The sequence below is a fragment of the Chenopodium album genome, chromosome 23 (genome assembly GCF_948465745.1).
Source record: "Chenopodium album chromosome 23, dcCheAlbu1.1, whole genome shotgun sequence".
NCBI classification, from domain to species: domain Eukaryota; kingdom Viridiplantae; phylum Streptophyta; class Magnoliopsida; order Caryophyllales; family Amaranthaceae; genus Chenopodium; species Chenopodium album.
Genome location: NC_137856.1, coordinates 32006137 through 32028136, shown reverse-complemented (window position 1 = coordinate 32028136; position 22000 = coordinate 32006137). Strand labels below are relative to the sequence as shown.

Below are 22000 nucleotides of genomic sequence, written 5' to 3'. Positions count from 1 at the left end.
TAGGAATTTATAGGCAAACTTGGGAGCCTTATATATAGGGAGCTTCCCCCACATGTTTACATCATCCAAACAATTTGTAAACACTATTTCTCAAGCAATCAGAGTTCTCTTATTAAACTTACTCATTTGTGCATCGATCCATCTTTACTTCCTTACTTAAGCTTTGGTTGCTTACGTTGCTTTAAGCGTCATTGCAAAGTATTAGGGGATTAGTTAGCCGTGACAGTTGGCTCAAGTTTAAGGTTGACAATCCTTTATATTCTTAGATTGGAAATCTCTGTATTGTATTTTACTTCCTCTGTTATTTTTTTAAGCACTTCCTCTGTTTTTTTAAGCATCACACTTTAACTTTCACATAAGACTTTTAATATATAGAATTTATAACTTATAATAAGTGAAGTTAAGACATCATTGAAATTAAGGAATGTGACAAGAAAATTAATAAAGAAATATTAGCGGGTTTAAGTGGAGACCAGAAATAACTTTAACTGTGTAATTATTTTGAATATTAAGTCATCATAAATTTTTACCTTTAATAATTCAATAGGTGTTGATCGTGCTTGAATTATAAATATATAAGATAATGAATATATATGGTTTTCATAGAAAAAAAAAATCCCATATATATATATTATTATTTTTATATAGAAGAAGATTATAAATAAATAGAAAAAAAAAGAAACAATATATTGGAAAAAGATACTCGTAATTGTTCATGTGTTGCAGTGCCATGATGCCACAAATGAAAAGTGAAAGTGAATTTGGTACGACATCTCAAGCTGCATCGCTTTGAACCTTCCCGCTTTGTTCTGATTGTGCAAGACATTATGGAGCTTATTAAACTCTGTTCTAATTTTTCTTTTTCTCATGTTGGTAGTGGATACAACAAAGTTGCTCATAAGCTAGCACAATTCAGTGGAAGCTTTACGGATCTCCATGTGTAGATTAAAGAATTCCCACCTGAAGCTTTGCAGAATTGCAGGTGTAATATCTGATACTATGAGTATTTAATAAAGTATCACTACTTCTCGTTAAAAAAAAAAAAACAAAAACAAAAAAACAATTTCATCTTATATATATATGCATGAAAATTCTAGTATTACTTTTAGAAATCAATTTTAATGATAAATAAGATTTCGCTGATTTAATGAATTCAAACTCGAGCTTAAATTCGATATACGAACAAGTATATTCGTGAACAACGATCGAACAAGCCAAAATCTGAACAAACCAAACTCAATCCAGATTTTTAAAAGCTATTTTTTTCAAACATAACTAGCTATTTTTTTCAAACATAACTAGAACATGTTATACAACTCGACTCAATTCGAATTGTTTGCAACCCTAGCAGGGGAATTCCAAAGTCACACCCCTCACACCCACTAGTATCAACTAAAATAGGCGTTAGTAAAAGGTACACGTGGACAATACATGGCAAATTAAAAAAAAAAAAAAAAAAACAAAACAAAAAAAGAAAAAATATCAACAGAAGATAAAATCCAAATATAAATTGATACATATCCCACTTTTTTCTTCTTCCTAAACAAGGCACAAAAACAGAGAAAACCAATGAGGAAATCCTTTGGCGGAGGTTTCGGCGGCGGAGGCGGTGGCGCCGGCGGTGGTAACAGCGGAGATATGCTAAGAAGAGTCGTAAGAACCAAGGTTAAGAATTTCCAAGAATCTCTACCTTCACCAAATTCGAACACCACCAAAAATTCTTCATCTTCTTCAACAAAATGTAAAAAAACATCATCTAAACATGCCCTTTCAATCTCCTCCACAACCCCAAATAGTATTAATGGACACCCACTTTCTCTCTCTTCACCTTGGCCTCTTTCTCCTAATTATGTGATTAATGATGGTGTTAGTGTTAATGAAGATGATGATGATGATAATGGGGTTAGTGAGGTTGATAGTGAATGGGAATGTTTGGAGAATTATTATGATCCTATTTTTGGTGTTGTTCCTTCTTCTCATGAAGTACAAAATGCCCTTTACTCTCTTCAACAGTAAGTTCACTTGTTATTATGTTTGTTGCGATCTTTGTGACGTGTTAGGTACACTCGGGTGTATAATAGTTGAGGGTTTTTTTTTATACTTACATTTTAATTTATTTTTATTATTTGGTTGTGGTAATTTAATACTAGTGTGTTAGCATGAGATGAATTTCAAATTCTTATGTTAGATTAGAAACCAATTAATTATGTTTTGTTGTTCGATTGATAAAGTTGAATTGCAATTGCCCGTAATTGCCATGACTATTGGAATTTTGTTACTATAAATTAAACCATCTAATTTATTTCCCAAACTAAGAACATTTAATGATTGTAACTTCATGCTGTCATGCAGTAAATAGCTTAAATAGGGAAAGTTTAAGTCTTTGCTTTGTTATGGATTAAGATGCTATTATATGCTATTATTATGTGAGAGATTGTTATATATACCGGGTGTATAACCAGAGATTAGTTGGGTGTACAATCATCCATCCGAGTATATAACAAATTCTAGTATTGTGTTTTCATTTGCATAATTTTTTTAAAAAATGTTTCAAGCTTTTTTTTTGGCTTCAGTAGCTTAGTTTTCAGCATTTTCTAGTGCCTATAAGTAGTTTCCAGAGTGCTTTACCTATGGCTGCTCTGCTGTAGAGTCTTTCATCCACTCTCACGCTCGCAATCTGCCACCGAAGAGATGTCTCATGATGTAGACATAGACATGGATGACCAAACGAAGAGTTCCTCCGATACACTGCAAAGAACATCCTCAAAGGGTTCAGAGACAGATTGGATTGAGCCGTCAATGCTTCCATATGATAAGAATTTGACACAATCTCCTGGATGGGGAAGGGTGCATGATGCTTTCCATCTCTTGCAAACTGAGCCTAGTGTTCAGGTAATTTCGAGTATATATAATTTTTGTGGAACATATATGGTTTAAGCCCTTGTGATGTTGCATTAGATTAATTAAACTAACTGATTCTACCGATTATCTGAAGGTTCACTTTGTAGTCTTGTTTATGGATAATGAAACAAGCAGTTTAGTAAAGAGTTTCACGTCAATTCCAGCTCTTTACTACTGGTTGACATTTGTGAAATAGAGGAACTATATATGTATAAAAAGTATTAGTTTTGCCTTTAGGTTACACGATTCTTAATTTCTTATATTGTTATTGTGAAAGAGTTTATTACATTGCAGAGAATGGTGGTATCGTTGTCATCTGATAAAGCTGTTTGGGATGCTGTGCTGAACAATGAAGCTGTGCGAGAGATCAGGGATTCTTATCGTGATGGTTAGTGTGCTTCTCTACTCATATTACTTAAGCTGTTGTATTTGCGTTACATGAGTATTATTTTTTACGTGTTTTGTACTTTTGTGAACTATATTAAGTTATCTGCTGTCTCAAAATTTTCTTTATGGTATATGTGCAGCTTCTGAATCGATTCCTCCGAGATCTGTGGAGAAATCTGACTCTAAAGAAAATTTTAAAATATTCAAGTGGATGATTGAAAATTTGAAGATGAAATTGTTGAAAATCCTAGAGGATATTTCACAATTTTTGGGTGAATTAGTTAGACCTCTTGAATGTGATATAGAAGGAGAGTCTTATGCTTTCACACAGAAGCTCAAGTCGACATTCTTGATTACGGTTGTAGTCTTGTTGATAGTGGTAGTTGCACGCGGACAAAGGGCTTGATCAATCAATATTCGTCGACATTAATTAACATGCTTTTTCTTCATATTTAGTCTTCAACTTTTATGGTGAAAATACCTCTTGTGGTAACATGGTTTATTTTCCGGAATGTTCAACATTTGATCTTTCACATACAATGTACTTTTGATTACTCTTATATTGATTATATTGTTTATCCCTTTTGCACCCTTTAAGTTGGTAATATTAATGATAAATTGTTATTCTATTATCAGTACCACATATATGTTGATGTACATTAACATAGAGGTGAACATGATCTAGTATGGACATGCCGTCAGTCAGCTTATCTTAATTCAATTGTATATCACATATCACTTGAATAATTTAGTTGGGATTGCAAGTACAGGTAGGTTTATTGATCCTCATGTTTTCTTACCAGTTGTTTAGTGAGTTTAATTTAGTTTCCCTAGTAACTAGGGAGTTTTCTCGTGAGGGGAATAGAAAAACTTTATTCAAAGGTGTAGAAATTACTTCCAAGACCAAAATGCAATTATAGCCCTATAGGGCTACAGATGTTATGCATTTGCGAAATCAATAAAGTTAGACGATTAAGTGATTAAAATATATGATTTCTGAGCAATCTGAAGCTTTTGTAGCATACTACCATTAAAAGTTTCATAGAAGTATTAATCAGAATTTGAACTTGTACATACAGTTGATCTTTGAGATCTCATACTTACAAGGGGTACTACTGTTCTAGATACACGTGAAATGGTGGTGTTTGTAAACATCAAATGCTTTCCAGTCTAGCTGAGGTCAACAACGCTACTCAAGAGGTACTCTGCATCAAGGGAAACAATGGCTCGCTTGTCAAGGTTGCCAATTGAACAACATTCCTTCTCTTTGGGATTGAATGTCACTACATCTTCAGCAAATGAACAATCTGATCCAGCTGACACCTACACAAATTGCAGGAGGCATACAAATTACACATTAGTACCATTCTTAAAATTGACTTTAGCAGTAAAGGAAGAAGAAATAGATATCATTCTGAGACAAGCTAACGAGAGGAGATACTGCAATGAAGAAATGATTGCTCTGTTTATAGTAGCAATGACAGCTCAAAAAACTTACATCATACAGGGTATCACCAAGTTTAAGTTTGACAGCTCCGTTCTTGTAAACAAGCAACTTCCCCATCAGTCCTGCAGGCAATTCTTCCAAACTGCAGCTTTGCTGTGAATTACCTGCTGTACTAGATCCCTTTGCCCCCATGTTCGTTGTCATTGGACCCTTTTGACCTCCTAATGATCCCAAACTGTCATCAATTTCTTTCCCCTTAGCAGTAGCAGATCGTTTAACTACAGGAAGAGATGGAGGAAGTTGGAAAAACAGCAACCGTTCTTGACCTGTCTCTTCTGGGTTCTGTGAAGTATCACAATTCATAAGGACATGTTAAACACACAAGCATCAGAATATTTGCTATTATTTCCATTTAAGAATACTCACCAGAAATCCAAGTTCTGAGGCAGAACTTATTGAATTCTCGTCATAATTTGACTTCATTGCAGCTTCCCCAAACTCGGCTTCATCAAGAATGACTAAAAGGAATAGCCAAAAGATATCAACCTCAGAGCAATAAAAAGTTTCAACTCCAAGGAAAATAAGCGACATAAATGTATGTTGCTAGGGACTTTTTAGTTGCATTGTTTTAATGTCTTTGTGTTCACAGGTTCAAAATTCTCACAGGATGGTTTGTGCTTGAATTCTATGTCTTCGTTTTCTTTACTGACCTGGAGCTGCTATTTGATAATTCATGGACTTTCAAAAATATTATTTGCTCTTAGAGTCTTATCTTCTTAGCATATGACTTGCTTCGTGTGGAGACTAAAAAAAGACTTGATTCATAGCTTTCAAAGGCCAAAGCATACCTGGATCACCAGAGTATGGCCTCCTCCATGGAAGTGTGGTAGGATAGTAAGTAGTAGTGTAGTTCTGCAGTTGATGACAAAACACATATTGTCAGCTTAAGTGTAATAAGTCAAGGATAAGAGAGAAAATGACAAATTAAAGCTTTCATAATTCATACCCAAGGTTCTTTGTACTCTTTGGTTTTAAGAACTTGATCATCTTCTGAACTCTTTTCTGTCGCACTTGGTCCAACAGCAGGTAGAGATGAAACAGGCTGCTTGGTGCTGTCATCCAAGTCCATAAGATCCGATTTTTGGCTGCGTTTGAGACCTTCATCTTGAAGAACATCAGATCCCCTCATGGTGATAGATCTCTTTGGTCCTCCGTGTATGAAGGTGGGTTGCATTGGAGCTACAAGTATAAAATCTAATGTAAGCCACTGATCTTGACCCAATGTCCCAAATCAGTAGCAGTAGCTAGACAAGAAAGCCGATGTGGCACTGGCAGTCAGGTACAAGGCCGTATTCTAGTTTTCATTATGGAAGAAGCCAAAGCACCATTACAACAAACTAATAGAAAATGGTCTTAAATTTCAGCCGAATAGATGTCATAGCAAACCTTTTTCTAGATAGAAATGTCATACAAGAAGCAACCTTTAGTGGCAAGTCCAACCTTTAGGTTTAGCATAGGTTCATAAATCAAAACCCCTCGGCTTATGGTTATGAGATAATAACTTGCCAAGGTGAAAGGTGCCACACTACGGAGCCTTGTGAAGGCAGTGGCTTTAACACTTTTAAGTATATATAATGAATGTCCGTATTTAGTTTATCTATGTATAGAAAAACAGGTTGGTTACAGAGTTTCTTCCACTAAAGAGAGTTCAGGGAAATACGCTAGCTTCACTATAAGGCAATCAACAAGAGACACCAAACAAGTGGAACAACATTACAAATTGATGTTACTGCTAATTGTTAAATACATTATTAGTATACTTCATCGCACATTTGCACCACAGTCCACACAAAGTATTAGTTCAATTGCTCATACGATAAAGAAACTCACCTTTGTTCTCGGCTTTAGATTGTTGTCGAGACTTGCCCTGAAATACACAAAACGGGGAAGTTGTAATTTACATTTTACACCCCTTTATTTGAGCAAAAAAAAACTCCAAAAAACAACAATTTTATACTCGTATCAACCTATTACCGGATCGCATTAGCTTTCTTAATCAGTCATCACAAACCTAAATAAACTAGGAAGGAATCAAAAGTGAATATATTAATCTCATAGACTGACAAATGACACACGATTTTGTTATGCATTCCTAAAAAAATACAAAGTGAGCGAAAAACATAACATTAACATTATTACACCGTATTACTCGCTAATCAGTAATCAAACAAGTAATCTTGATGACTTACTCGTTCATCAAAACGCTGAAGCAATAACTTCTGTGCTTCCGCCTCATCATTTCCATCGGGAATTTCTCTGCAAATTATTCCATCAAACATTTTAAGTAATCTTCAGATCAAATTAAACAAGAAATTGAAATGAAATTTAGCTTAAAATTTCTTTTACTTTGTAGTAGTAGTAGCAGCAGCTTTTCTAGTCTTTCGTTGCGATGGAGCTTTTGGAGCGAATCTGACCTGTAAACATCAAAGATAAACTGGGATTTGATCAAAAAATAAAGAAAAAAAGAATGAATATTGAAATTGAAAACCAGAAAAATGCTTGAATACTAACCTTTCGAGGGGAAGAAGAAGGTTTATCTGAATCCATTGAAATTAAACGGAGAAATTACGGAAATCTGCGAAATTCGGAAAATGTAAGATTTTAGGGAAGAACAGACATGGGAGTTTCCGGTGTGAATTGATCGGGAAATGAAAATTTTCCGGTGAGAATTGATCGGCAGAATGGAAATTAGGGTTCTTAAAAAAAAAAGAAAAAAAAGATAGGCATGAGAATCGAACCTGCGACCTTCGCAAAATTGAAAGTGCGGTTTACCATTGAAGCAATTGCGAACTTATGACTAAATAATGAATGAAATTTTATATATTCCAAGTAAGAAGGTTAAAAATAGTTAAATGAACTAATATATTTCCTCCGTTAACTATTACTTGCAACTAATACTACGTATACAATTTTTTCATGAAATACTCCTAATTTTTTCCCTCCCCTACAAAACTCATTAAAAAAACCCCTACAACCAACCCTAAACCCCCCAACCGCCCCTCCCACCACCCTCAAAAACCCTAACCGCTAGGGTATCTAGGTGGGAGAGGGGTCGTTGGAGTTTCAGGGAGGGGATTTTAAGGGTTTTAGGCGGGAGGGAGGGGAATTCAAGGTGGGGGATGATGTTGTGTCAAGGGTTGGGGGCGAGGCACTATTGACCCAAGGTGGGGGGGGGGGAGGGGTGGTGCAGAAGAGGGGGTCTGGGAGACCAGCGAGGGGCAAGTAGGATAGGGAGAGTGACTGCTGGAATGATGGTGAGTTATTTTAATAATTTTTTAAAAGTTTTTTTTATTAATTTATTTAGTTGAATAACTTAAATAAGGTTTTCAAAAAATTAAAAATAAATTAAATAAGAACTAATAAGATGCTATCACTTGGCACAATTAAACATAATAAATAAATAACGAAATTAACGACATTAGTCAAAATTAAGGGCATTTGGTGACATTTTCATGAAATTTATGGGTATATTGAATTTGAAATTTTGAATGGGTATATATATTAAATGATAATTCAAGGGTATTTTGTGAAGACTATTTTTTTATTGGAAAATATCACAAAACATCAATAATTATGTAATAGTAATAACTATATTTTCATACTTATAAAGTTTGAACCTAAATGAGTATCATTAGAAGAATGTATAGGGGTGGTGAAATTTGAAAACAAATAACATTTTGAAATGTATGGTCAAGTAAAGATTATGAAAGACTGTAAATTTATAACTCTATAATCCTATAAACCTTTCTACTCATGTTACTGATTAATGTAATTGTATTTGCATTATATGAGTATTTTTCAGCGTATTAGAACATTTTTATGTGCTTTGTGAATCAAATTAAGTTTTTTGCTGTTCCAAAATTTTCATTCAAGTTTTTTATGGTATATGTGCAGCTTTTAATTCGATTCCTCCAAGCTCTATGAAGAAAACTGACTCTTCTAAAGAAAATTTTAAAATATTCAAGTGGATGTTTGAAAATGTGAAGATGAAATTGATGGAATTTCTAGAAGATATTTCACAAATATTGGGCGAATTAATTAAACCTCTTGATGTTCACATAGAAGCTCAAGTCGACATTATTGATCACAGTCTTAGTCTTCTTAATAGTGGCAGTTGCACGTGGACACATGACTTGATTAATTACTATTCTGTTCTGACAACATTGTTTATTTGTTTTGGTTTTCTAAATGTTCAACATTTAACCTTTTAGATACATAGTATTTTTTTTATGATTCTTGCATCATCTGTTTATCCTTTTTGCATTTTTTAAATTGATAATTTTTATAAGAAATTGTTATTCTAGTATCGATACCACGTGTATGGTAAAAATTTCAAAGTTACCTACAATAAATAACTAACATAGTATAAGAAAATTGATATTTGTATGTTACCAAAGGATTTTGGTTGTATATGCAATTCTTGCGAACTTGTTCATGAATTAGAAGTAAACTTTCATGGCTAACAACATAATTTTGCCTAAATTTTGGTGTCTTAGTGTAAACATCAAGGTTCATTATCTATTAAATAAGTAGTTAAAATCTTGGAGTATCATTATTGTGTTGTAAAAAGTAGATGGTTCAAATTAACCTATGTGAAAACGTCTAAAAATGCTAGCCGTTAATGTCACCAACATTGGACTCGAAATTAAAAGTTTAATTGTTCTATTTATGCACCTAGTCATGTGCTGACTGAACCCCTTAGTTTTATTTTTGCACGTGGTCTACTAGAATCACCACACATTAACTCTAGTGTTTGAGAGAGAGATTTGTTAAAGGATTTTTTGTATTAATACTTGAGAGAGTTTACAATTGTGTGTATGATACTAATTAACATGAGGAGAAGACTTCCTATTTATAATACTCCTTACAACCTAGAATGTTCTTAAACTTCTTAAATGGAAGGTTTTACATACACAAGTCCTAGAGACTTCACACCCTTCTAACTACATCCTTTTTATGTACAAGATTTTAGAGAACTCTGTACAATTATAACTCTTAGAGTATGTACAAGATTGCCTTTGAGAGTTTTAGAAGCTTTAATTTCAAACGTTTTTCAAACCTCTTTGTCCAATCTGGGCGTGTTCGGGTTTCACCTTCAAAAACCGACTTCGTCATAATGTTCCTAAAAAGGTGGACCCTCGGGTTAGGCCCATTTGAGCCTCCAAACAACCCATTATTATTGTATTATTGTCAATGTAATTTTCACTAAAATACAACCCTGAGCTAAATAAAGTTCTATAAGTACAGTGAAAGTTATTATTAACACTCATGGTCATCTCCTTAACCCTGATTGTTTCCTAATGCCCATACAACCACATTGACGCCTCTAAGGGGGTGAGTACAAATTCTTCTAGAATAGGTCGACATCTTTCTAAACGCATGTGTATATGAATGAAACGTAACTCATTTTACTACTGCTCTTCTTGCCATCTTAACTTTTTCTATTGATTTGCTGCATTTAATGTGATGCAGATTGTCGAAATTCCCCAAGAGATCAATCTAGGTTAGTTATTATGAATTTAGTGTGATCAATATTGATATATTTTTTTATTTTGAGATGAATTTGTGGATGAAATCATTGTTTTAATATTAATTGAATTTAATTTGTTGAAGCTAATTCGATTGATTTCAATCCATTATGAACGATTTCAAGCCATCATGACCGATTAATTGATATATTTGATCGATTAATTGATATGTTTAATTGTTCTCATTAATTTGATTGATTAATTTGATCGTTCTCATTAATTTGCTAAATACATTGCTGAATATGATTATTTGAATGTTATATTTTTAATTTCTAATTGCTTATAATTGATCAATTCATAATTAATTCTGAAAACTATGCTCATTGATTCATTATTTCATTGTTGATTGTGTAATTTGAATCTAAATATATTAGTAAAAAAATCATAACAAACACAATGTACCACGCCTATACTTTTGTACATTTAGTAAAAAGATTTGAACAATTGCAAATTTTGAACATTTAATAAAAAAAATCTGAATATCGCAAATTTTTAACATTTAGTAAAAATATCTGAACAATCGCAATGTACCATGCCTGAACATTTAGTAAAAAGATATGAACAATTGCAAATTTTGAACATTTAGTAAAAAAATCTGGACATTGCATATTTGAACATTTTGTAAAAATATTTGAACAATTGCAATGTACCACACCTATACATTTGAACATTTAGTAAAAAAATGTGAATAATTGCAAATTTTGAACATTTTGTAAAATAATCCGAACATCGCAAATTTTGAACATTTAGTAAAATCATTTGAACAATCGCAATGTTATCAAGTCTATACTTTTGATATTTTGAACATTTAGTAAAATATATGAACAATTGCAAATTTTAAACTTTTTGTATAAAAATCCAAACATTGTAAATTTTGAACATTTAGTATAAAAATATGTACAAGCGCCTAGGTCTTTAGCGAGAAATGAAATTTGTAGCGTAAATGGGCAGGTACTAGACCAGGGTTCACAATAGACTTATTGAGAATGTGAGGACTTGAGTCGTGACAAACCGAAAACCTAACCCAAATAATAACAAAATTATATCCCAAAAAAAAAAAAAAAAAAAAAAAAAAAAATTAACTGGGGGAGATAGAAGGGAGAAAACAGAAGTAGACGAATACAAATTCTGGACTTCGTAGTTGGAGGGGGTTGTTGCTAACTCTTTAAGTCTACAGTTGCCTGTAAGTTAACTCTTCCATTAACCATCTTAACCAACATCGTTAATCATCTAATTAATCTTAATCATCCTTAATTCTATGTTTAATCTTTTTGAGTTCTTAGGAATTTCAAAGCAACCATCTTTTCACACCTTGTCTCTCTGTACAATATGGTAAGCAATTTTCATCCAATTTTTCTTAAAAATTTTGATTCAATTTTTTTTTTCCTCATTAATTATCTCGTTAATTTGGATGATTTCATGCAAATATACATGATTTATTTACATTAGATAAGAGTTGATTTATGGGGTAGTTGGGAGGCTGAATTTTGGGTTTTTTTTAGGTTAGTTGGTTTTGATGATTGTAATTGAGGTGTTTGGAATTGTGGTGGATCATGATAATGCGAATTTTGTGTGATTTATGATTGAAATTGCCTTTGGAGCTCGATTGATTGACCGTTTTATTAAATTATGGTTAAAATTAATATAAAAAACTGAAATTTTTCATTGTTTTGGTGTTGGATTGGGATATATCTGTCTAATTGAGTTACCTTTATGAGAATCTTTGTTTGTTAATTGTGGTGTTGTGGAAATAAAAGCGTCTTGATGTCGAATGATCGATGAAGTTTCGATTTGTAAATAGTTTTATGAGTTAGTTGAGTGATTGAAGCTGAATTGATTTGTATTTAGGCCATGTACATTCGAGTTAAGCGTAGTAAGACAACCTACTTCATTCAGTGTGATCCTACTGAAAAAATCCTGGAGATAAAGCAGAAAATTCATGGGCTTATTGAACAGCCTGTTGATAACCAGCGGTTGATTCTTGTAGAATCGGGGGAAGTGCTTGAGGATTCAAAGACTTTAGCAGATCAAAAGGTAGGTGAATCCGCGAATATGATCAACTCGTGAACTTGGAAACTGGTTTCGTCGTCTATATATTCTTGTTAGTGCCGAGGCTTTAAATAAGCTTCGTGTCTCTTGAAATTTGAATGAATGTTTTTCTTTTTTTGTAGGTCGAAAATGATGCTGTTGTGGCATTAACCTTGAGAAAAGGTGCTCTTCTTACTCTTGTCTGGCCTCTTTGTTTTTGTTCTTTTTTCATTGTGATCTTCAATGTGTGTATTTTCTTTTTGTGTCTGAACATAATCCTATCTTGGACTTGACTTGTTTTTATGAAATTGATGTATATTCATGCAAAGCGACCAAAGAATTTCAGAAAGTCAGGTGGCTAATGTTAATGTGGTGTGTTATAGTGATAGGTATTGGCAGCACAATAAGGGGTAGAAACATAGGTGCTAGCCAAGAAGTTTATTGGTGGGGTTTGGGAATTTGTAATGAAACCATGTGTCTAAGTGTCTAACCATTATATCCTCTGAACTAGTGAATTGGCTCTTTAGAAATCATCGATGCATCACTCTTTCCCCCATTATATGCACCTTTGTTATAGGCTTATAGCTCACTGAGGAGCATCTAGGAGGTTTACAACTTTACATCAGTTAGATCACCTTGATATGATGTTAAAGGTCAATTTATAGTAAGAAGGGTGTGATTAGGGAGAAGGAATTCTTATCGACATTCCACACATGCAGTTTGGATATGTAAATAGTTTGGCCATAAGTCCCTAAAAGTTCAAGCACAGTATACGAGGCTCGAATAAAAAACAGGGTCTGAATAAAGGCATTAAAATGTAAGCAGCAGCTGGAACAATGATCTTCACTATTTAATGAGACCATGCTTAAAACCAAAAAGAATGAAAAAAAGGGTAATAATAATCAATAAGGGCTAACGTAAAGGGTGTTGGATGGTTGGAGCCATGGAGGCGATGCTAGTGTTTGGTAGCAGCGGATTAACTGTTTTATTATCCCCATAGACAGTTAATTATAACTCTAGGAAGGGAAAAGGGAACCCAATATCCCATTTGAAAGTAATCTATTACCCTTTATTCGTCTGTTTTACATTGTGCTTTATCTCCAACAGTAGTTCTAATAAAAGAAAAGGGTGTCTAAACCGTTAAAGGTAAACCCCCCCCCCCCCCCCCCCCCCCCCCCCCCCAACGAATACAACAACAAAAAAGGTGTGAAGCAAAGCAAGAATGAACAGAAAGGGTGTAAAGTGTAAACCCTCTTTGTAAGATGTATTGTATCAGTTATAGGTTGGTTTGTATCTAATGCCTTGCGTGCTTCTTTTTGTGTCTAGATGATAATGAATTTGAAGATGTCAACATCGTAAAGCCAAACGATTTCTACCAATCTCGTGATTCAGATGGTGGTTCCAATTGGTAATTTAAGGTTTAAATATAGCTTAGTTTGTTATGGTGGCAATTGGCAGGCAATGAGCAGTGATGGATGAAAGATAATTGGTCTTGGGCTTTCAGTACCTGTTTGCAGGCTGAAACATTTGGTGTTCTGAAACTTAGAAGAGTGGTAGCTACAAGAATTCAAATTCACGTGTGCTGATGACATGCCAGAATTGCATGAACTTTGTCGAGTTAGTTGTTCTTGTTAAAGAAAGGCTACTTGAAGTCTTATAATTCATATGTTCTAGAAAATGTCGCTGGATTTTTACTATACATGAGTCTTGTTGTATATTTGCTGATTGCCCCATTCTATGAGTTATTCTTGTGCACATTTATTTTTGCTAAATGAAGTTGTAAACTCAGGCTGCCTACAGCAAGTCAGCAATGCCAATAGCAGCTGTCAATTCAATTTACATTCTGGTTAAGCTACAAGTTTCCGGCCATAAAGAATTTGTACTACAGTGCAACCTCCTAAGTAAAAACCTATGTAATGGAAGCAACTAACTTATATTGAAAAGTAGATTGGTCAGATAGGATTATAGTAATAGTTTCTTTTCTTATTCAAGATCTGTTAAAATGTAAGGGCCTGTTTGTTATTGTTTTTGTTTTCAATTTTCCGTTTCTTTTTTTCAATGTAAAACCAAAAACCAAAAAGATGCCAATGATACCAAACAAACATTTATTTATTATTGGCAAGTGAAGGTTTAGACCTCACAGGAAAAATTAATGTTTGCTAGCTTACATAACATGAAATATGATGAAAACTCATTACCTCATTCTAGTAGTAACATAGACAAAAGATCCTTGTGTAATTACACAGAACCCGTTACTCACACTAAAACTACCTTGAACACAATACATAAGTGACAAACACAGTTTTTTTTAATAGTAAGACCTCATAGTGAAGCATCTGGTATCAACACAACTGATCCAGTTGTTTGTCGGTTCTCAAGTGCTGTTTGAGCCTCAGCTACTTGTGACAGTAGAAACTTATGATTAACACGAACCCGTAAAACACCTGAAGCAACATTTGCAAATAACTCTCCAGCAGCTTCTAGAAGCTCATCCCGAGTTATGGTGTAATGCATAAGGGTGGGTCTTGTTAAGAAGAGGGATTTTGCTGCAATCGCTGACAATGGAACAGGATCCGGTGAACCTGAAGACTGACCAAACAGAACCATATATCCTCGGAGTTTCAAGCATTCCAGTGATCCCTGAAAACAAAAAAATTTCAGTATACATGGTTCAGCATATGGATGTTTTTATTTATTTATTTTTAAGAAAATATATTATTTAGATTACGCAGAAAAAGCATCTTAATGGAACTACAGTATATGGGAAGGTCTGGAAAGCACCAACAAAATCACAAGGGAATATAAGCTAATTACTTCATATATTCTAAACAACCCCAACATGCAAATAAGGTCATAAGTTGGTTCCTTTGTTTGAGGATTCAGAAAGCTTGGAATTTAAATTCAAAAATACACAAGTCTAGAAAGTTGCAGGGTCCAGCCGTCCAGGTAGAAAAGCGCAACCCTGGTTTGATTTAGGGTGGATAAGGGTTTTTTTTGTTGAATGTAGTGAGAAACATGGCAACGATAACACCTTTTTTTTTCTGAAGGGAAGAGCGGGGTGGGAGTAAAACCTAAAAAATTAATTTGAAGTTCCTTTCTTAAGGTAAATCGTGAAGATCTCATAAATTCAATATGGGTGCCAAGTTTCTCACAATGGTGGACATTACCTGAAAAGTGTCTTTTCCAACAGAATCATAGACAACTTCTACCCCTTGGCCAGCTGTTATATCTTTAACACGAGACACAAAATCTTCTTCCTTGTAGATTATCACGTGGTGACAACCATCTTCTCTAGCTTGAGCGGCTTTCTCTTTTGTTGAGACAGTGCCAATGACGGTAGCACCAAGGGCATTTGCCCATTGGCATAACAGAGATCCTACCCCTCCCGCAGCCGCATGTACAAGAACAGTATGCCCAGCTTCAACCTATGATTTCATAAGTTGGAAGAATAGACAATATTATAGCATATAACAACCGTTTCCTCTGATCATTCTTAAATCTAGATTTGAATAATGCAATAATCAAGAAAAATCTCTTCTTAAAAATACACTTGTGATACTGTTTGTGCCTTCATAGAAATACACTAAGATGATACTTGCTACACATGTTCTCTACAGTAGGGAACTAGAGGTGCAGACTTCATGAGTGATTCATGAGGTAAATGTTCTAATATGCAAGCTAGTTATGACTAACAAGTAAGTCATAACTAGCTTTCATATGAGAACATTTACCTCAAATACAGTAATAAACAAGTAAGTCATAACTAGCTTGCATGTGCCTTCTTTTGGTACATTTACTTTGTATAAACAAGTAAGTCATAACTAGCTTGCTAATAACAGTAATCAGAATAAATGTTGAATAACATGCTTAGACATATAAACTAGGTCATTATCATGGGCGAGCAGAACTTCATTTACAAATACACACCAGAAATAAGGGAAGAGTATGAGAACCAAGTCTTAGTCAGAATTTCATTCAGAGATGGTAAATTTACGATTTAACAGGCCTATAGTCAATAATCACATAGAGTGTATACCTTGAAGCTGCTACGGACTAAATATTGAGCTGTCAATCCCTTGAGCATGATAGATGCAGCAGTGATAGGATCAACAGAAGGCGGAACAGGGACAGCTCTGTCAGCAGGAAGGATCTGCTCCTCTGCATATGAACCCATTGGACTACCAGCATAAGCAACAAGATCACCCACCTTTCTGCCAGTTAATCCAGGACCTACAGCTACCACCTCTCCAACTGCTTCCATTCCTAGTAATCCCCCAAACAGAAAGAAAACAGAATAACGGCTTAACGGAGAGGCAATTCAGTCGCAAGAAATGCAGTCATGAAAAGATACTTCGGACAAATGTTATATCTAAGCAACATAAAACATTTGAGAACTCCACGTAACCACCCTAACTACTGATATGCTTACATATTCACATGCCCATCAACACACAATAGATGATAAGATTAAGTCAAATAACATTTTTTTAACCAAGACAAATGCCTAACCCCCCCCCCCCCCCCCCTCCCCAAAAAAAAAAAAAAAAAAAAATTGTAAATATAACAGGTTAGTGGATAGCATTATGGACCAAAAGAATATTCAAATTGCAGAATGGAGACCACGGGGCTCTGCACATCCCAGTATAAAGCATATTGGAGCCTTTGGAGACTAAATTAGTGTTCCTGTTGAGTCATAAGACTCATAACTAAGCAAGATATGATACCTAAAGGACTTTTTTTCACCATTCAAATGACAGACAAAACCTTCCATAAAGAAAAAAAAATAACTCACACCATTGAAATTTGAGGTTTGCATGCATATCAGTTGGTATCTTGAAAGAATTGCAGAGAAGCTGCTTCCTCAAATCTCAAGGCATACATCACTTTACTGGAATGAAATTTGTTATCATAACTAAATAAGCAACAATAAGATCAAGCAATATATCTGCACCATTGATGGGGTGGTTCAAATGGACAGTCCTTCCCAAGAGTCCAGAACCGGTAAAAACCAGAAGAGGGGGTCAGACAAATTGCACAGACGATCAAAAGTAATAGGCAAACCTGGAGTATAGGGCATTGTTGGACTCTTATAAACTCCCTTGCGGAAGTAAATATCAATAAAATTAAGCCCAATTGCTTTATTTTTCACGCGGATTTCACCCTCCTTTGGTTCTCCTACTTCTACATCCTCCCACTTCAATACCTACAAACATTAGCGTCATCAAGTCAAGTTCAGCCAATAGATTCAGCATCAAATATACATACATATAAATCGGGGAAAAAAAAAAATCTAACATTTTCAGCTTGTTAATTAGCATACAAGCAAAATTAAAACTAAGATTCACAATCTCCCTGTCATATTCAACAAGAAAATTTCTCAAGTAATATCATCAACTGTATATAAGAGCATGATCATCTGCAAAGGTGACGAAATTTCAGTAATCAAACAACTGCCTCCACATGAAGAATTGGAGAAGTAAAACATTCTTGGAAACTCTCTCAATTGAAGAGTAGATATTTTATAAATAAGTCATGTGAATTATATTCACAAATAAAGTTCATAATCTTAAGAACACAGGTGCATATGCATCAAAATTTAAGGGAGAGAAAGAAAAGGGAATTATATTTTCAACACAAATTGTAAAATTTGTCAGAATTACTCACTGACCCATATCTGTAAATGTAAATTCTCGAATTTCAACCAAAAAAGAATAAAAAAAAAATCAATAACTTGGAGGTTGGGCAAATTGACGAATAGGTAGAGTGCATTTGCATAGCACAAAAAGAAAGATCAATAATTTGTCATCAAAATGCAAACTTTCAGAATTTCATCAAAATATAAGCTTAAGTTTGAACCATCAATAACTAATAATTAGCTCATTTGGCCATAATATCAAACAGGTAGAGTGCACATATAAATCATTGAGAGAATAGAAAATAAACCTCTGGACCGCCAAATTCATGAACCCTAATTGCTTTCACCATTGTTTTTTCGGTTGAATTTGAACAAGCTCTAACTTTGTTCAACTTGATTGGATTTGTGATGGTAATTAATCGGAATAAGTTTTTATTTGAGGGAAATGAAGAACATGGTAGAAACCCAGTTTTATACTTGTGTAAGATTAAGGATGATCTAGAATTCAATAATGAAGGATTATGATGATAAGTTGGTACTAATCCTAGCCTTAAACACCCCATTTATTTTGTTAACTTGTACGAGTATTGTTTTGATAATCATATGATTTGGGTTCTTAATGGACCATATACTTGTTTAGTTATCTTGACTTCATTGAGTCTTTTTTATATCTAACTTAAGTCTACTTGTTTTAGTATTTTTCTTTTTATAATTAATATTTTTTGGTTGATAGTATAATTTAGTTTATCTACCCAAGTCTCATTTTACTTGCTCTGTTTTGATTAAGGCAAAAGCTAATGAGCGTCCCGGGGCGTAAGATAAGAGAATTAAAAGTGAATTAGAGTAAAATTAACATTAATCATATCGAATGACGCTTAATTTTGTCATGCATTCATAACTTAATACTATTTCAACCAATATAATTATTCATTATTTATCGCCCCGGGGCGCTCGTTAGCAAGATCCTTTGATTAAAAGCATTTTGACTGATTGGTTAACGGGTAGGTAATATGGAGTGTCGGAGTATGAGATTTACGGACTTTGTCGTGAGTCTTTTTTTATTTGGAAATTTATCTTCATATGTCCTAGTAGGCTAGTAGTGTACATTGAATTAAATTATCAGGCTTTGTATGACAATTTTTGTGTATGTACTTATGTACTTATGAGTTATGAGTCTTATGACACACTAAATTGCTCATTTGTGTCAGTTGGAAACTTGGGTATTAAGTATAACCTTACAAACAACCTAGTATTTGAGCATCACTTAATTTTTAATTCCCCTAAACCTTCTACATGAACAGTTGAGATATATACCGATCATCATCGACCTTAAATTAATCCCGGTTTTCTTCGTTTCCTATCTCGTTCATATAAGCAATGACAAGAGTAATAATTATGTACAAAACCAGAAGATGATTAATTATAATGGCAAAGTAACATAGTTTGTGATAATATGTTACACGTGATACCTACGAATTGAGTTAGTTATTAAGTTAGATTATAATTTTTAGAAATCATTAGTAATACAAGTTCGTTACATGACAAAAGATTAAGTAAACGTCAACATTACTTGTACATTTCCTATGCTAACTTCGGAGTAACTAATAATAAGTTAGAAAGATATCTACATCACATATTGAAATATAGACACATAAATACATAATCTATAGCACTTCAAGTCAATGGTCAACATTAGCTTCATAATCTTGACAGCAAAATATGAGATGCTTAAACTTCTTTGAATCTTCTCAAATTCATGATAAAATGTATACTTGCATGATGCATAAGACTATGACAATGATATTGATAGCATACTAGCAATGCTACTAGAGTTCTAGTCAAGGATGTCTGCAGCAAGCACATACTACAAAATAGCGTAAACTCACAAACAACCTCTACTGATCATCTTCGACCTTGACTCAATCATCGCTGTCCTCGGCCTTGGCCTTGTTCATACAAGTGATGGCAGGTGGTGTAGCAGTTATAACTCGAGGCGGAGGTGATAATTATAATGGCAAGGTGACATGGTTTGTTATAATATCGTGCATGATGGCTGCTATGGGAGGAGTACTTTTTGGTTATGACATTGGAATTTCAGGTTTTTCTTTTTTACAACTTTGGTTTCCTTGTTAGTTGTTACATACTTGTCAATTTTCGTCTCAAATTATCAAGCATAATATATAAGGTGGCTAATTAATCTTGGCTTTATGTTAGTACTTAGAAATTTAATGTACTATATAATGTGTATCGAATTTGAAGGTGGAGTAACATCAATGGAGCCATTTCTAAAAAAATTCTTCCCAAGTGTGTATTTGAATATGATGGAAGACACCAAAATTAGCAACTACTGCAAATTCAACAGTGAATTGTTGACTTCATTCACATCATCTCTTTATGTTGCTGGCCTTGTTGCATCCTTCTTTGCTTCATCAATCACCAAAGCATACGGCCGCAAGCCATCCATTCTAATAGCGGGTTTAGCATTTCTTGCTGGCTCTGCTGTTGGTGGTGCTGCTGTTAACATTTACATGCTTATACTCGGCCGCCTATTGCTTGGTGTTGGAGTTGGTTTCGCCAACCAAGTATGTATGATTATGACTGAATTGTGTTTCTTAAAGATGAGAATTTATTTTATAACATTTATACTTTTTGGTACAGTCTGCTCCGTTATATCTGTCAGAAATGGCACCACCAAAGTACAGAGGGGCATTTAACAACGGCTTCCAACTTAGTGTTGGCATTGGGGGCTTGACAGCAAACTTGATCAACGTTGGTACCGAGAAAATCAAAGGCGGGTGGGGATGGCGAGTCTCCCTAGCCACGGCTGTGGTTCCTGCTATAATCTTAACTGTAGGGGCACTTCTTCTGCCTGAAACGCCAAACAGTTTAATCCAAAGAAGCAAAAACTCTGGCGCTACTGATCCTAATAGTCTTTTGCATAAAGCAAAGCTCACATTGCAAAGTGTACGAGGTACTACTGATGTTGAGGCAGAACTCGATGATCTTATACACGCGAGTAGCACAATTCCTGAAACAAAACATGGCAGTTCATTCAGCCAAATCCTGCAACGCAAATACAGGCCACAACTCATAATGTCAATAGCTATACCATTCTTTCAACAGGTGACAGGAATCAATGTAATCGCGTTTTATGCTCCCTTACTATTTCGTACTTTAGGCCTAGGAGAAAGTGCATCACTTCTCTCTGCAGTTATGACAGGGGCTGTAGGAACAGCCTCGACATTCATATCAATGCTAATCGTCGACAAATTTGGAAGACGAGCTTTGTTCATCTTCGGAGGAGTTCAGATGTTCATCTGTCAGATTGCTATTGGGACTATTATGGCAACACACCTAGGAGATCATGGTGGGATTAGCAAAGAATACGCTTATTTGGTGTTGGTGCTCATATGCATTTATGTAGCTGGTTTCGGGTGGTCTTGGGGGCCATTAGGATGGTTAGTCCCTAGCGAAATCTTCCAGCTTGAGATAAGATCTGCAGGACAAAGTATTACAGTAGCAGTTAATTTTATCTTCACTTTTATCATAGCTCAAACATTTTTAGCTATGCTTTGCTGTTTTAAAGCTGGGATTTTCTTCTTTTTTGGTGGGTGGGTTTTGGTTATGACTGGGTTTGTATACTTGTTTTTGCCAGAAACCAAGGGCATTCCTCTTGAGAAGATGGATCGTATTTGGAATGATCATTGGTTTTGGGGTAAAATTGTTGGTTAAAAAATTTCTTAACTAGTACAAAAACAAGTAATACTGTACGGAATACGATTTATCATTTTGGCAAACATTGTTATTATTAAAATTTCTGATTTTATATAATGACAGATTTTATGCATTTATTTGAGTTGTATTTTTATCTTTTGAATACCATTGTAATTACAGGTGTCAATTCGGATACCCTGTTGGGTTGATGAGGTTGGATCATATCGAGCCTAATTTTAAATTCGAGTCATGCTACATTATTGTGAGTTGTGACCATGCACATCGAATACAAAGTATGTT

The 22000-nt window shown here is 34.4% G+C and overlaps 5 protein-coding genes across 6 annotated transcripts; 3 read left to right on the top strand and 2 right to left on the bottom strand.

Moving 5' to 3' along the window:
• Window positions 1–1557: 1557 nt before the first annotated feature.
• Window positions 1558–3870, top strand: LOC145608978 (uncharacterized). Its single transcript, XM_081664554.1, has 4 exons — window positions 1558–2012; window positions 2649–2892; window positions 3196–3289; window positions 3429–3870. The coding sequence occupies exons 1-4, from the start codon at window positions 1570–1572 to the stop codon at window positions 3692–3694; spliced, it is 1047 nt and encodes a 348-aa protein (XP_081520680.1). The 5' UTR covers window positions 1558–1569; the 3' UTR covers window positions 3695–3870.
• Window positions 3871–4363: 493 nt separating this feature from the next.
• Window positions 4364–7763, bottom strand: LOC145609254 (DNA-directed RNA polymerase III subunit RPC4-like). The gene is made up of 9 exons (XM_081664782.1): window positions 7307–7763; window positions 7142–7209; window positions 6985–7051; window positions 6626–6662; window positions 5742–5974; window positions 5584–5647; window positions 5162–5253; window positions 4787–5077; window positions 4364–4611 (listed from the first exon to the last, which is right to left on the bottom strand). The coding sequence occupies exons 1-9, from the start codon at window positions 7340–7342 to the stop codon at window positions 4459–4461; spliced, it is 1041 nt and encodes a 346-aa protein (XP_081520908.1). The 5' UTR covers window positions 7343–7763; the 3' UTR covers window positions 4364–4458.
• Window positions 7764–11394: 3631 nt separating this feature from the next.
• On the top strand, window positions 11395–14162 carry LOC145607890 (uncharacterized). 2 transcript variants are annotated; one of them, XM_081663486.1, is made up of 5 exons: window positions 11395–11506; window positions 11607–11655; window positions 12172–12357; window positions 12495–12534; window positions 13810–14162. In XM_081663486.1, exons 2-5 carry the CDS (start codon window positions 11653–11655, stop codon window positions 13821–13823), a joined length of 243 nt encoding a protein of 80 aa, XP_081519612.1. In that variant the 5' UTR covers window positions 11395–11506; window positions 11607–11652; the 3' UTR covers window positions 13824–14162. The 2 variants fall into 2 exon arrangements, with proteins under 2 accessions (XP_081519612.1, XP_081519611.1); XM_081663485.1 differs by having other exon boundaries at window positions 13678–14162.
• A 277-nt stretch (window positions 14163–14439) lies between these two features.
• LOC145607889 (uncharacterized) lies at window positions 14440–18557 on the bottom strand. Its single transcript, XM_081663484.1, has 5 exons — window positions 18295–18557; window positions 17413–17554; window positions 16388–16614; window positions 15519–15776; window positions 14440–14991 (listed from the first exon to the last, which is right to left on the bottom strand). Exons 1-5 carry the CDS (start codon window positions 18547–18549, stop codon window positions 14674–14676), a joined length of 1200 nt encoding a protein of 399 aa, XP_081519610.1. The 5' UTR covers window positions 18550–18557; the 3' UTR covers window positions 14440–14673.
• Window positions 18558–19787: 1230 nt separating this feature from the next.
• On the top strand, window positions 19788–21833 carry LOC145608327 (hexose carrier protein HEX6-like). Its single transcript, XM_081663945.1, has 3 exons — window positions 19788–20084; window positions 20246–20568; window positions 20645–21833. The coding sequence occupies exons 1-3, from the start codon at window positions 19949–19951 to the stop codon at window positions 21716–21718; spliced, it is 1533 nt and encodes a 510-aa protein (XP_081520071.1). The 5' UTR covers window positions 19788–19948; the 3' UTR covers window positions 21719–21833.
• Window positions 21834–22000: the final 167 nt, after the last annotated feature.

Excerpts from the sequence above, each read along its gene's own strand:
- LOC145607890 (XM_081663485.1), top strand. Across the intron at positions 12,358-12,494 it reads AGACTTTAGCAGATCAAAAG|GTCGAAAATGATGCTGTTGT; the intron begins GTAGGTGAATCC and ends CTTTTTTTGTAG. Across the intron at positions 12,535-13,677 it reads GGCATTAACCTTGAGAAAAG|ATGATAATGAATTTGAAGAT; the intron begins GTGCTCTTCTTA and ends TTTTGTGTCTAG.
- LOC145608978 (XM_081664554.1), top strand. The coding sequence starts at position 1,570 with ATGAGGAAATCCTTTGGCGGAGGTTTCGGCGGCGGAGGCGGTGGCGCC. Across the intron at positions 2,013-2,648 it reads GCCCTTTACTCTCTTCAACA|AGTCTTTCATCCACTCTCAC; the intron begins GTAAGTTCACTT and ends GCTCTGCTGTAG. Across the intron at positions 2,893-3,195 it reads AAACTGAGCCTAGTGTTCAG|AGAATGGTGGTATCGTTGTC; the intron begins GTAATTTCGAGT and ends ATTACATTGCAG.
- LOC145608327 (XM_081663945.1), top strand. The coding sequence starts at position 19,949 with ATGGCAGGTGGTGTAGCAGTTATAACTCGAGGCGGAGGTGATAATTAT. Across the intron at positions 20,085-20,245 it reads TTATGACATTGGAATTTCAG|GTGGAGTAACATCAATGGAG; the intron begins GTTTTTCTTTTT and ends TCGAATTTGAAG. Across the intron at positions 20,569-20,644 it reads GAGTTGGTTTCGCCAACCAA|TCTGCTCCGTTATATCTGTC; the intron begins GTATGTATGATT and ends TTTTTGGTACAG.
- LOC145609254 (XM_081664782.1), bottom strand. The coding sequence starts at position 7,342 with ATGGATTCAGATAAACCTTCTTCTTCCCCTCGAAAG. Across the intron at positions 5,648-5,741 it reads AAGAGTACAAAGAACCTTGG|AACTACACTACTACTTACTA; the intron begins GTATGAATTATG and ends CATCAACTGCAG. Across the intron at positions 4,612-4,786 it reads TTGGTGATACCCTGTATGAT|GTGTCAGCTGGATCAGATTG; the intron begins GTAAGTTTTTTG and ends CAATTTGTGTAG.
- LOC145607889 (XM_081663484.1), bottom strand. The coding sequence starts at position 18,549 with ATGGGGTGTTTAAGGCTAGGATTAGTACCAACTTATCATCATAATCCT. Across the intron at positions 15,777-16,387 it reads TAGTCCGTAGCAGCTTCAAG|GTTGAAGCTGGGCATACTGT; the intron begins GTATACACTCTA and ends ATGAAATCATAG. Across the intron at positions 14,992-15,518 it reads TTGGAAAAGACACTTTTCAG|GGATCACTGGAATGCTTGAA; the intron begins GTAATGTCCACC and ends TTTTGTTTTCAG.